Genomic DNA, 15,031 nt, shown 5'->3' on the forward strand with positions numbered 1-15,031 from the left:
CCTCAATGCTATTGAGTTTTAGCTGAAAGAACATCTTTGAATAATATCAAGAAACCGGCTGATGTCTTTGACTTTATTTAAATGTGCCTGTGATAATCTAAAAGCATGATTGTTTTTGCTAATGTAATGTAACCTTGTACACAGTTGCTTTTGCTGCAGAGGAATGCATCGGTTTATATTCATGTTCAGTGTTAATAATAATGCCTGAGAATCATTTCCGCTCAAACTGGTCCATCAGCTAATGTTTGTTGCAGCCTCAAATCTGTGAATGTGAATAACAGTGAATGTAATGTACCAACAACAGACACTTTATTTGCAGCCAAACAGGTAATTGAATTGGTGCAATATTAAATTATTTATCTGCTTTTGAAGTTTAACATAATTGTAATCAGGTATTCAAGTGTGAGTCGCTTTCCTGTTGTCCTTGTTCCTCATTAGCCATGCATGATCATGCATAATCATTTTGTATTATGCTGGATTATATTACTAGGTTGAACTGCTGGTCAACCACATACTAATGCCAGAACTATTTTGACATAATTTTTTGTAAATACCATGAGATATTCTTAGATTATATGATGCTTTTAGTGAATTATTGTAAGGTAGTGAGTTAATTTAAAGGTGAACACTTATGTTTTGCGAGTCTATAAACTCTAGGAAGGCAAGAACTGTGTCCGTGCAGCACTGCAGTCTTGATTGAGTTATCCTAATGACTGTCATGTGTCTGCGGATGTTGAGCACAAGGCCAGCTGTTGTCTCATTACCAGAACGACTCGACCTTTTGGCCAGTGAGATGCTCATAAAGCTGTAAACAGGTCAGCTGATGCAGGACGGCCTTTCACTGGGATTTTCCTTTTTCTCATAATGGAGAAAGCAAAAGAGAATCCATGTATTTCTGGGTAAGATAGATAAGTATATTAAGTGAATAATCATAGAAAACAAAATAGCAATGTCCATCGATTTGACTGATTGTGTATAACCATATACACAAATTTCTATATTATTATATCTTTATATATCATTAAAGTGTGAGATATATATATATATATATATATATATAGATAGATAGATAGATAGATAGATAGATAGATAGATCTCGTTCTCTATTTAATATAGCCTACTATATCTAGCCTATATATCTCTGTAAGTCTCTTCTTCACCCAGCGTGCACTGTGACGGCAGTACTCTCACTGCGCATGCGCACACAATCACAAATATGCCCGCTGCCTGACAGACAGTCGAAAGCAAATCAGGTAAGACGTTTCATTCAAATTATTATTCCAGTTTTGACATTTTCTTAATTCCACTCATCTATTTGCGATTCATGTACTTGAAGTGCTGCAGTACAGACTTCTAAATGGCTTCGGCATGTAGTTCAGTTTACACTGCCTGCACATTAGCTGCACGAGCTATTCACATTAGCTTAATCTGAAGCGTCGCCGTTTCATTTGCACATCTTCATGTATTAAAGACATGTTTAATAAAAACGACTACGCCATAGAGCTGTCAGTCTGCTGCATGTGTTTGGATACTAGTGTGTGAGTATCTATAACGTCATCTGTCAGTCAAGTATACATCAGGCAGATTTGAACGAGGCTGTGCGTGTCATACTGTTTATGTCTGTCACTGAAAGTTGACGGGAAATATAGGCAGTGTTTGTTTGTGAACATTAGAAGCATTAGAAGAGCAGCAAAGCGCGTGCCAAGTGGGCTTGACGGCGCGCGCGTGAGGCGTTTCTCTCGCTCGCTGATTGGCTACTGACGTGCATCGTCATCATACTTACTATTACTCACTATAGATATTTAATACAGTAAAACTATTACGTTTTGACAGAATGTTCCTGGAAGCGTCTTACATTGTTTAAAATAGATCAAATATTTATTTATTATGATTTTACAATGTAAAATGTAAAAGGCAACTATATATATATATATATATATATATATATATATATATAAATGTAATACTATAAATATGTGTAAAATATAGTTTCTAAAATATCTAGTTTCTGTTACATTACATCATTGCATTTGTTTTGTACCTACTATGGTATTGTACTGGTAGATTTTTTTTTTTAAATCCAATTAATTTATTTGTTTGTATGTTTTTATTCATGTTTTTGTTTATTTAGTGAATTATTAAATCAAATTTGTTTTATTTTAATCAATTAATTATTTTAAATGAAGTAAGTTTAATTGTATTTCCTTTTTTTTCTGCTTCTCTCTAAACTTTTGGTACTTACTGATTGATTTCTGTGTTCATATAGTACAATGTTATTTACATGGTTTCTCTGAGATAAGGTTGAACAAGTGTGACCAAACACTACCATGATAAGAGTAGATATACTTTGTATGGATCAGTGTTTTACTATGAAATCATGTCATTTTCTTAAAACACAACTGATGGTATATTATGCTATTATAATAGGTTATGTGATTCTGACACTGTAAGATGCCAGATACACGTCGTCCACCTGTCCTGGTATAAATGGATTACAGCCCCTTGACCCCTGACCCTTGGAGCACTGATGCTATTATGCTACAGAAGCAAATCCAATAGAGTATATTTGCTTTGTCCTGAATCTGATAGTTTCATGTTGTTGACGTTCTATGAGCTCTGACCTCACAGCAACTCTAAAGTACAAGAGTCTAGTGTCTGCACACACTTACAAATCCCAAGACATAGAGAGAGAAGGAGAAAACAGAGCGAGGGAAGTAATTGGGAAATTCTGATAAACTGAGTCAGAAAGGCACAAATACACAGACGGACTCGCAGGAGGCTTGAAAGTCAGTGGATGTGATTTTTAGAGCATTTCTTTTATGTCCTAGGGGCATTTAAAAAAAAAACCTAATATATTTCAACTATATATATATATATATATATATATATATATATATATATATATATACACTACCATTGAATAGTTTGGGGTCAGTATGAGTTTTCTATGTTTTTGAAAGAAGTCTCTTCTGCTCATTTATTGGATCAAATAATACACTAAAAACAGTAATATTGTGAATATGAAATATTATTACAATTAAAAAGGAACTGTTTTCTATTGTAATATTATATTGTAAACTGTAATTTATTCCTGTGATCAAAGCTGTATTTTCAGCATCATTACTCCAGTCTTCAGTGTCACATGATCCTTCAGAAATCATTCTAATATGATGATTTGATGCTCGAGAAACATTATTATATTATCAATTTTGAAAACAGTTTCATATTTTTGTGGAAACAGTGATACATTTTTTTCATATTTTTGTTTTGATAAATAGAAAGTTCAAAAGAACAGCTTTTATTTGATATAAACCTGCTGTCACCTTTGGTCAGCTTAATACATCCTTGATGAATAAAAGAATAAAAATGCTAATATTATTTACATTTATGCATTTGACAGACTCTTTTAATCGAAGCACTTACATTGCATTCAATGAATGCATTTTTTAAAGTTGAATGCATTATTGGATATCATCACCATTTTGGGCATCCTTAATATTTACTGTTATGTTCATTCTTTGTCATTAATGAAGGAGATAATGACAATATTCCTTCTCTCAACAGCTGAAGCAATATGGCCGGCTAGTTTCTCTCAGTCGTTCTCTCTTTCTTTGTGCCGGTTGACGTGTGAGGTCAGAGGTCATGGCTGTGGATTGTGGCGTGTTCGTGGACTGGTCTCAGATGGACGATGTGTCTCGCGACTCGGCTCCTGGTAAGACCGAATATAAAGACATAAAGGAGTTAAAACAGCACGCGCGCTTGGGCCAGTGGGGCAAAAACCACAGCCAGCGCTCGGCCGTTTACCAGCAGCTGCTCAAAGCCCTCCCGTGCCGCACCGTCACCCCGGATGCCGAGGTGTACCGGGACATCATGGGGAACTCAAACAGCAAGCGCAACCCATCCGCGCACCTGTTGCCGGAGTTCGTGGACGGGATGGCAGTGCCGCGTTACTGTCTGAAGGCCGAATCCGTGGGATCGGTGCATGCTGTGATCTCCTGCGTGGCAGGGCAGTTCCCGGATATATCGTACTGCCCGTGTTTGCCGGCGGTGACGGCGTTGTTGCTGCACTGGAGCGCGGATGAAGCTCAATGCTTCGAGAGCGTCAGCCGCATGTTAGCTTGCAACGAACCCGGGCGGCATTTGTTAGATCAGACTTTCCTCGCATATCAATCGGCCTGCATGACCTTCGGCGACCTCGTGCATAAGTACTGCCCTGCCGCGCATAAGCTGATGGTCGCCACTGCGACAGACGTGCTGGAGGTTTACTCTGATTGGCAGAGGTGGGTTCTGGGCGACCTTCCCTTCAGCTTCGCCGCGCGCGTGATGGACGTGTTTTTGGTGGAGGGGTACAAGGTTCTTTACCGCGTCGCGCTGGCGATACTGAAGTTTTATCGCAAGCAGTGTGTGGCTTCCGGCTCGGCCTTAACCAAGCAGGAGTCGGCGGCGGTCAGGAGTGATATTCAGACCTTCGTGCGGAACATCGGGAAAAGCGTGACGCCGGATAAGCTGCTGGAAAAGGCTTTCTCCATCCGCCTGTTCAGCCGTAAAGAGATCACGCTGCTTCAGCTGGCCAATGAGAAATCACTCCAGCAGAAAGGCATCACCGTCAAACAGAAAAGGTAGACATGACTGTTTTATCATCAAAACTCTACAGTCAAACCTCCTCCTTGCTTTCCTCACTTACATGAGTTAGCTATAGTGTCCTGCACACACTAGTAAAAAAGAAAATCTAAATATATATACAGTACCAGTCAAAAGTTTGGAAACGTTACTATTTTTAATGTTTTTGAAAGAAGTCTCTTATGCTCATCAAGCCTGCAGTTAAAAAACAAAAACAAAAACAAAAAACAGTAATATTATGAAATATTATTACAATTTAAAATAATGGTTCTCTTTTTTAATATACTTTAAAATGTAATTTATTTTTGTGATGCAAAGCTGAATTTTCATCAGCAAGTACTCCAGTCTTTGGTGTCTTATGATCCTTCAGAAATCATTCTAATATGCTGATTTATGATCAATGTTGGAAACAGTTGTGCTGCTTAATATTTTTTTATAACCTGAGATACTTTTTTCAGGATTATTTGATGAATAAAAAGTTAAAAAGAACTGTATTTATTTAGAATAGAAATCTTTTGTAACAATATACACTACCGTTCAAAAGTTTGGGAACAATAACTATTTTTTTTTAAAGAAATTAGTACTTTAATTCAACAAGGATGCGTTAAATTGATAAAAGGTGATGGTAACGATTTATATTGTTAGAAATGTTTTTATTTTGAATAAATGCTGTTTTTATGAATAAATGCTGTTAACGTTTTACTCATCAATGAATCCTGAAAAAAGTATTCCAAAAAAATATATTAAACAGCACAACTGTTTCCATCATTGATAATAACTGAGTATCAAATCATCATATTAGAATGATTTCTGAAGGATCATAAGACACCAAAGACTGGAGTACTTGCAGATGAAAATTCAGCTTTGCATCACAAAAATAAATTACATTTTAAAATATATTAAAAAAGAGAACCATTATTTTAAATTGTAATAATATTTCATAATATTACTGTTTTTTTTGTTTTTTTTTGTTTTTAACTGCAGGCTTGAAGAGCATAAGAGACTTCTTTCAAAAGTATTAAAAATAGTAGTGTTTCCAAACTTTTGACTGGTACTGTATATATATATATATTTAGAGTTAATATCTGGGCTATTACTCTATATCTAGCGAATTCTCTATAAAGTTGTTTATAAAAGTATTAAATCATTGTCTAGTTGATTCCAGGCAAATGGACATTTATTGGTCATAAGTTGTGCAGTAACAGAAGTGAATTGTTTTTTAGGCAGACTTGAAAAGTTAAAAGGGTTTTACATGAAATCCGATTAAAAATGCAAAATATAGGCTGTAAGGCCCGCTATATTGGTCCAATCTGCCGGTTCGCCAATACACAGGGAAGGTATCACGTGTTCTGTCCTCACTCATGCAAAGTATTGGTTGGTTAAATTTGTAATACATTAATCATATGTATTTACTCGTTAATTCATCTGACTCCATAAATGAAAGGTTTTAATAATATCTGTGCCTCACTAAAAGTGAGTGAACGTTTGACTATTCCTTTTAACCATTAAATGAACAATGTCAAGATCAGTTAGAACAGGGATGGGCAACTTCGGTCCTGGAGGGCCACTGTCCTACAGAGTTTAGCTTCAACCCTAATCAAACACACCTAAACAAGCTAATCAAGGTCCTCAGGATTACTAGAAAATTACAGGCAGGTGATTTTTTCAGGGTTGGAGCTAAACTCTGTAGGACAGTGGCCCTCCAGGACCGAAGTTGCCCATCCCTGAGTTAGAATAATCACATGTAACAATTTATTATGTCAGGTAAATGTATCTTGCCAATTTCATAATCAATTCAAAGATAATCGATACAAAACATCAAATGCTCTGGAATAGAGAGAAGATGCAAACCCAACTTTAAGAAATACGTGCATGAGGCTAAGAGATCTCTCTCTCTCTCTCAGCCTCACGGGTCAATCTGAAGTACAGAAAAGGCCTCGATCTCCCTGCTGCATTTCATTAAATAGTCAGACCTCTTTCACATGGAAACATGTACTAACAAAAGAAATTTGCGTTCAGAGGTAGCACCTCTTGGGGGTGAGTGACCATTTGTCTTGAGAGACCACCTTCCTTTGTAAGTCAGCTATCCATAAACTCTTAAAACCTTATTACCTTGTGTTTTATTTATTCTGAAATGAGACATTTGTACCAGTCGCACTGTGACATTTTAAACGATACCAAACATGAAAATACTCTGTGATAATCATTCACATTAAACTATACATTTTCTTGGGAAATCAGGTGATCATCTGAGCCTGAGAGAGAGGGGGTTAGGGGAGAGGGAAAGAGATGTAGATTAGGATGACTCGGAGGTGAGACTTTCGTCTCGATGGTGCACGAGAGCCAGTTCAAATGCTAATCTCCAGAGAGGTCCTTTTGTCCTCTCAGGGTCTGGTCACCCCCGAAACAGACTGTCCGGAATTTCCTAATTTATCAATTCTTACAAGGCTAACTTTGTTTATTTCTGAGACGCAAATTTGATGCCACTAGCTGAACTAAACACACACTAACGTTCAAAGGTTTTGGGTCTGTAAGATTTAGTTTTTCAAAGAAATTAATGTTTATTCAGGAAGGACGCATTGAATTAATCAAGTGACACTGAAGACATTTATAATGTTACAAAAGATTTCAATAATATTTCAAATAAATGCTGTTCTTATGAACTTTCTATTCATCAAAGAATCCTGATTTTTTTTTTTTTTTTTTATCACAGTTTCCATAAATATATTAAACAGCACAACTTTTTTCAACATTAATAATAATTAGAAATGTTTCTTGAGCAACAAATCAGCATATTAGAATAATTTCGAAACCAATAAAAAAAATTGTGAACAGAGCCACAGTGGAAAGATCAAATATAATGAGAAGTTCGTTATTTTTGTGTGTTCATATTAAAATGGATTTGTTTATTAAGTCTGTCTATTTATATCTTTTTGTGTTTGGCATCTTTCCTCAGATTACATGTTTGATTTTTTTTTTTTTTTTTACATTATTTCATTGTTTTTTCTGTTTCTCCTGCTCTCCACTCTCTGTGCTGTCCTTTAGTTCTATCAGAAGGTGGGTATCTTCATCTCTCATCATCCTCCTCCTCACATTTCTATTTAATTTTTTTTATGTTGTTGGTTTACTGATGCACAGTGAAAAATAGATGATTTTTTTTAAATCATCAAGTTTGCATTGTCTCTTTTTACCTCTCTAGACAAAATGTCCATTTAGCGGTGAACGCTGATAATTTCAGCTCTGAGATCGTCGGCGCTAAAGAGATCAGAGATGTCTGGTCGTGGATCCCGGAGCGGTTCGCTTTGTGTCAGCCGCAGCTTCTCTTTACCACGTCCACGCACGGCTGCAGCCTGAACCGGTACAAGTACTCAGGATTCGGACACTCAAGTCACACTTAAAAATGCATGAATGCATATTGAATTTCATTAGATAACAAAATATCAAAGCAAGTGGCCTTACTTTAAATCAAAATGTTGCAGTATTTATTATAATCTTAATTAGTGCCTCATAATCTTTCATTAAAAATGATCCCCTCCCTCTTGCAGCAACATCTCTTCTCTTCTCTGATGATGTTTATTAGCAAGAGTGGGACAATCTGTCAATCACATGAGATCCACCAATAGCAAACCACAACGATTCAATGATTCAATCAATTCCTCATGAGCAAAATCAAGCCCTGCCTTACTATCGCAGCTTTCATTTCATGCCAAATTTAAAGAAAGATATTCTTTATGCTCAAGAATATTATTCAAGAAGTCATCATGAGTAATCGCAGCTGCCTCTGAGTAATAGTTATTACTCAGTTCAACAGTTTACCACAGTCTTTAAGAGCTGAATGTCCTTCTCACACTATTTTAGTGTTTTTGAAATATTGTCTGTGATGTTTTATTTAGGTTTTATTCACATTGTGAGGGATACGAGCCGACACTAATGCTCATCAGAACCACAGACGGAGAGGTACCAAAACTGTCTCTTTCTCTTTATTCTGTCATTTTGTTTATTAATTTAGCACAAATTCAGTTGATTTATGCTGTAGTTTCTGTGAAGGTAATCTATGTTAGACTATTATGTACATTTAAAGTGAAAATTTAAATAAGTGCATGAAGAACTGATTTTGTTTCATCCATTTATAAGTACGTCAGCTATAATAGAGCCGTTCAGGCCAAAAGTCATCCTTTGTTCATTTACTGTGTGTTTTTACAATGGTGGTTTTAGTTTTTTGAGTGAAGATCTGTGGTTATTCTTGCATACTATGTAGGATCGATAGTAAGCGAACTAGGATGCAGGGAGGTTGTTCAGGATGAGAAGCTGCTAGTCTGTGATTGACAGGCCTCTCATCCAATCGTATTTCAGGTGTGCGGGGCCTTCCTGTCCACTGATTGGGAGGAGCGGAAGAGAGGCGGGAACAAGCTCAGCTTCTTCGGCACTGGAGAGTGTTTCGTCTTCAGAGTACGTCACATTGTGCTACTCATTGGTTTATGCACATATAGAAACAATCAAATAAATTTGATTATCAGTAAATAATAAGGTAACACTTTATTTTACAGTGTCCTTGTTACATATGTTACATGTACTTACCCTAGTAATAACAGTAAGTTATGCATAATTACATGCAACTAACCCTCAACCAAATCCTAACCCTACATGTAGTTGCTTAATATTACTCAGTACTTAAATATATAATTACACTGTAACAATGACACCTTAAAATAAAGTGTAACCAATAATAATATAGAATTTAAAAAAATAAAAAAATAAAGGTATTAGTTGTTACTTAATATCTAGAAATTATTGTTTATATTTCACTAGGTGGCGCTATTTTCTCAAGTATTAGACTAGAGTGCAGTGCATTTATGTATCAAGTTCCTTTCATCCATCATCGTTTCATCCTGTTACACTCTCAGTCTCAGAGGAATATTTGATGGCTCTTTGGTAATTTAATGCAGTTCTTGGTTATGTTTCTATTAAATATGACTCCTTTGTAGGAATAAGAAGGACATAAATGAATCATAGTTATAATATAGTAAAATTATAGAGCTATAGATTTAGAAGAAAAGGCACGATTATTTATATCAATTTAAAGTCCTTTGAATTAATTGTTTTTTAAATGTTACCATACACAGTAAAAGTGATTAAAAACTAAATGTACATATAAATATAAATAACAGCATAATTAATTATTTATAAACAAATAAAAATATCAAAAAAGAAATGATTTTAAATTGTATTAAAAGAAGGATCAGATCAAACCAAAGCAAGTTGGAGCACAACTGAGATGTTACTGAGATCTTTGAAACCCTAAAAGGAAGTAAATTGCTGTGTTCTTATACTATATGATTAATTTTCATTTATTTATTTCATTCATCTACAGCAACTTACATGGACACTATAAGGGTGAATGTTTGCAGTTTGTAGTAGTCCAGACCGTAACACCCCAGCACGTATTCAGATTTCACTTCCTGACCCCAAGAGTAACGACTGGAGCGGTCTGATTATTGCTGGTGTGTGTTTTCAGAAGTGACATGACATAAATATATGTGTGTAACATGTTTGTTTCAGATGAAGCCAGAGATGGAGCGTTATGAGTGGGTGATTATCAAACACCCAGAGCTGGCGAGCGCGGCCCAGCCCGCAGGCGATGAACAGAGCAGTGCCGAAGACAACGGCGGACCTCTTTCTCTAGAGAAACCAGACACAGACACATCTCAGCTGTCCCCGTTCCTGTCCGCTCGACACTTCAACCTGAACTCCAGGAACACCTCCATGTTCATGGCAGGAAACGTCGACTCCATCATTATTGGTCAGTGAGATACTCATTTAATCAGATTTGTGTTATTACCGTATATACCCGACTATAAGACGACCCTGAATATAAGACGACCCCCCCATTTTCCAGACTTATTTTTGGGACAAAAAGAGATTTTTGTGGAAAAAATCTGGTTTTCAACAGAAAATAATTTAATTTGAAAATTGCAGTGATAATTCATTCTCTCTCTTCCAGCACGCGCGCGCACCTTTCTCTCTCTCTCCCTCTCGCTCTGCGTCTCTCTCTCTCTCTCTCTGCGTCTTATGTGCGCACCTCTCTCTCTCTCTCTCTCGCTCGCTCTGCATCTCGCGCGCACACCTCTCTCGCGCGCGCTCGCTCGCTTGCTCTGCGTCTCGCGCGGATTAACTTTTGTGCATTATCTTTTATGCAGATTAACATATTGGAAGGAAAAGCTGGTTTTGTCTTAATGGGTCGCGTTTCAGTCACTATTTCATATTAATTCCGTTGTTCTTTCTCCCTTTCACCCCGTGATTTTGTTTATATCGCGAATATAATTATATATAAATATATATTATATAGAAAATATATATTTTCAGCCTATTTTTAGGACAAAAACCTTGTCTTATATTCGGGTATATACGGTATTATTTTTCTCTTCACTTGAAATCAAGTACCGGTTCTTACAGTAATATTCTTGCACAGATAGTGAATATTCACATTCAATACTGATATATGGAAGACTTAATATGATACAAAATTAACCAACATTCTGAATAACACAGATCATTTTATGTGCCTTATATTTGACTATTAATTTTCCTAAACATTTAAATTTTGCATTTATTAATTTGGCAGATGCTTTTATCCAAAGTAAACCTGAAGTGTCAGTAGCTTTTCATATGAGAGTGTTAAGATGGAGATGTTTTAATATCATGTCTGATTTAAACCTTATCGATTTATTTATTAAGTATAAATTATTTGGTTCACAACTCAATGATTAGTTCAATGTTTAGAGGTAATTTTTGTTAGGTAATTTAATTACATGTATTATTATTTTTTAAATAGAAATTAATATACATGTACAAATAGTGAAGTTATTCAATTCAATTATTGGAAGAAATAAAATATATATAATGTAATTAAAATATATTCATTGTAAAAAAATATTTTTTTGATGTTGCAGATAAAACAAAGATTATTGGAGTATGTTTTACAAGAAAATACTATTACAGGTTTTCTATTTCAAAATATCACATTTAATTCAGTCTCAGTGTGTTACTTGTTTATTTGTAATTGTTTTTGAAATTTACTAGCAAAAAATGTTTCTACGCCAAATTTGTTTCAGTGTAGATATAGATATATAGATACAATGTAACTTTTACATTTAATTTTTTTTTTTTACTTTTGTTTCTTGCATTAAACATTTTGAATGTACTTGCAACCAAGACTATGTGGTCAAAATGATGCTTCCTCTGATTTATGAAACCATTTCAGAGCAAAAACATAATGAATGAATGAAAGTACATTTATTGCCCAGTCCTAGTTTCTCTTAAATCCAGTATTATTTGAGTGGTTTAGTATAGAAAGGAGGATCTTGAATACTTGAATTCTCTATAACTGCCTTTTGTTGTGTGTGTGAAGGAGGAGGTGATGGTAACGCTCTGTACATCGACTCTGAGCTGAACCACGGCCGAACCGAACGCTGCCTGACCTTTGACAACCCGCCGCTGTGTGCCGAGAGCTTCCAGATCGCCCTGCTGGAGGTGTGGGGCTTCAGAGACGCCATGGCATCATAAGAGCGGCTCGCCACACAGATCCACAGTGTTGTGATAGACGTAATGAAGATGTGATGCTCCTCTAGTGCACTAAAAGATCCGCCCTGAGTTCCAGTCAAGATCCAATGCTTACTGTGTAAATTTATCAATGCAAAACATATGTCACGGTTTTTTGTTGTTGTTAAATCTCATATCAGCAGAAGATCTGTGTTGATCTAGACCAGTCAAGAATCAAGATGTAGGAAATGAAGTTTAGTATAGTGTAGTACCATTTTCATCAATGCTGCATTTTGCATTTCATGCAGTTTGTAATGATCAAAATCTACAAAAAATGAGGACCTGAACACTGGAGACTTTCCTGTTAAAGCAAAACCAAGTCTTGGATGTGATTCCAGGCAGTATTTTCTGGTGCTAAACGCACCAATATATCATTATTTCTCATTATAGGATGGAGGTTTATATATATATATATACATATATTATTTTGAGAGAGTGATCAAAGTTTATCTGTCCCACATCCCTTTTGTTCTTCCATACATTTGAGTGCCAACTGGAAACAAAATCTGATTTCCATGTTCTCGGCACAAGAAGACACAAGTAAAACATGAGCTCTTCATGAATCTTTAGTCAATACAGAATTACTTCGGGGCATTCAGCATGCTTAAATGGCATTCCAATGTTCTTTTAAACCAGAAATTAATAATTCTGTCATCATTTACTCATTGTCCTCATGTCCTTCCAAACCTGTATCACTTACTTTCTTCCGTTGAACACAAATAGAGAGATTTTTGCAGAATAACTTGGCTGTTTTTTGTTTGTTTTGTTTTTTCACACAATGAGAGTGAATCATAAAAGGACCAAAAAATTATTTTTAATAATAATGAGACAATAAACACTATTTTTCATGTCTTTTGTAGCCATACTTTTGTAGCTTTTGTGAAGTTTACTTTCAGAACAGACACTGTGGATCTCAGATCTCATTTGCACATCCGCATATTCACGATTTCAAAGCAGATGCAGCTAGTTTGAATATGCGCTTGAGATTTGAGATCTGCGGCGGGACATCCTGTTCCTCACACCACACGTGCTTTTGAAGACTGGAAATATAGTGCACGAACTACTTGCTTTATAGAGCTCGACAGCTTCATTGCACAGAACAGTGACATTTGTGCTCCACATAAGAAGGAAAGTCATGCCGGTTTGGAACAATATAAAGGCGAATGCTGTAAATGATGCCAATCTTTGTTTGTTTGTTAATTTCATTTATGAATTTCAGTAATTGAGCGTAATGCACCATATCACTCCGTCCGTATATTAAAGAACCATGCATAAAACTAATGAACGTTAAATGTACGCAGGTTGAATTGCAATGTAAAGTGTAGTAGAAATTCAGTGTTTGTTCTGTTAATCATTTAATAGTTTTTGCTTGAATTATATGTATGATGGCATAATCAGCACTATTTTATGTGGAAGTATTAAATTTTATGATTTATCTTTTTCTTTGCACTTATTGAACCTATTTTAAGTTGCCGAATGTTAGTCAATCATCTATGAATTCATATCAGTAATATATTGTTTGATGTGTATCAGTACGGATATTTTAAGCTCATATCTTTGAATCAGAACTTCAGTGATCACAGTGGACATTGTGATGTGTTACCATGTCAAGTGATGTGTTTGTATGTTATGTGTCTCATTCAGGTGGAGCGGGTGTGTTTATGTGTTTAAAAAGTCTTAAACATGCACAATTATAGTGTCAAACATGTAGTAATCTAGTGTCTGCTCATAGACGTTGTGAAGGACTGTTCCTCTTATGCAGGGAACATCGGAGTGAAGAATAAAAACTGTGCAAGATGTCAATTCTGTTATTGTCCTCAGTTTTTCATGCATGTAACTGTCTAGTCCATTATGCAACAAAGTTCCCTGGGAATGTCACAGAATGTGATTTCCAGGCCTGGAAAAGTCATGAGAATGTATATGCATTTATATAGTTAATATAGTAATTAAAAAAAAATTTTTTGTCTCTATAGAATGATTTTATAAATCTGTATTCAGAAAATACCAACAATTGGAGAAAACTTTCCCTGTAAATCTCTGATATTAGCATTTTAATAATGCTATAGCTGTAGTATTTTGAATTATCTGCTTTGTATGTGTCACTGTTTTAATTAAAATCTATGTACAGTACATTTACTACACAAATAGTCAGAGTTTGGCACAGTTTGCAGTTATTTTTTATCTATTTATAACGCAATACTATTAACTAAAATCATTGAGATCTTCTTAACCCTTTTCTCTTCTGGTCTCATGCATGATATGTGCGAGTTTGACCTCGTAATGCAGATTCTCCCCTTGGCTAAATGAGACCAGACTAATTGATCTTCCCTCATGTTTCCTGAACTGCATGTGTCCACCAGGCAGACTGACGCTCGAAATAAATATGGCTTGATTACAATAGTTGGTTACATTTTACATAATGCAATTTATTATTATATTTTTTATTTAAAATATTAAACAATATATTAAATATATTTTAGTATTAAATACATTTTAATATGTTTAATATTACGTATTAAATATGTAATTAAATTATTTATTATTTAATTATTTATTATAAAAATATTTGTTTTTTTTATTTACATTTTTTTATATGATATAAAAATATACATAGCATTATTGTGTGGGGAAATAGATATGCTATCTGCCCCACACTATATCTGCTCATGTTTATTAACATATTAATAGGCTATGTGTCTAAAGTACAGTCTCGTTAATTTCTTGCTGACACAGAGGGTGATGGGCGTGGCCTCCGGTTGACGTCACTGCCCAGAATGACCTTCATCTCGGGAATCCTCATCCTCTGCATCAC

General features: G+C 35.3%; 1 protein-coding gene across 1 annotated transcript; it reads left to right on the top strand.

Annotated features, from left to right (window-relative positions):
- The first annotated feature begins 1,190 nt into the window (after nucleotides 1–1,190).
- On the top strand, nucleotides 1,191–14,022 carry tbc1d24 (TBC1 domain family, member 24). The gene is made up of 7 exons (XM_084102393.1): nucleotides 1,191–1,253; nucleotides 3,565–4,619; nucleotides 7,820–7,978; nucleotides 8,514–8,577; nucleotides 8,974–9,069; nucleotides 10,180–10,420; nucleotides 12,029–14,022. The coding sequence occupies exons 2-7, from the start codon at nucleotides 3,643–3,645 to the stop codon at nucleotides 12,181–12,183; spliced, it is 1,692 nt and encodes a 563-aa protein (XP_083958519.1). The 5' UTR covers nucleotides 1,191–1,253; nucleotides 3,565–3,642; the 3' UTR covers nucleotides 12,184–14,022.
- The last annotated feature ends 1,009 nt before the right edge of the window (nucleotides 14,023–15,031 follow it).

The sequence above is a fragment of the Abramis brama genome (assembly GCF_963993115.1).
Source record: "Abramis brama genome assembly, chromosome: 24".
In the NCBI taxonomy this organism is placed as follows: Eukaryota; Metazoa; Chordata; class Actinopteri; order Cypriniformes; family Leuciscidae; genus Abramis; species Abramis brama.

Excerpts from the sequence above, each read along its gene's own strand:
- tbc1d24 (XM_084102393.1), top strand. The coding sequence starts at position 3,643 with ATGGCTGTGGATTGTGGCGTGTTCGTGGACTGGTCTCAGATGGACGAT. Across the intron at positions 4,620-7,819 it reads ATCACCGTCAAACAGAAAAG|ACAAAATGTCCATTTAGCGG; the intron begins GTAGACATGACT and ends TTACCTCTCTAG. Across the intron at positions 10,421-12,028 it reads CGTCGACTCCATCATTATTG|GAGGAGGTGATGGTAACGCT; the intron begins GTCAGTGAGATA and ends GTGTGTGTGAAG.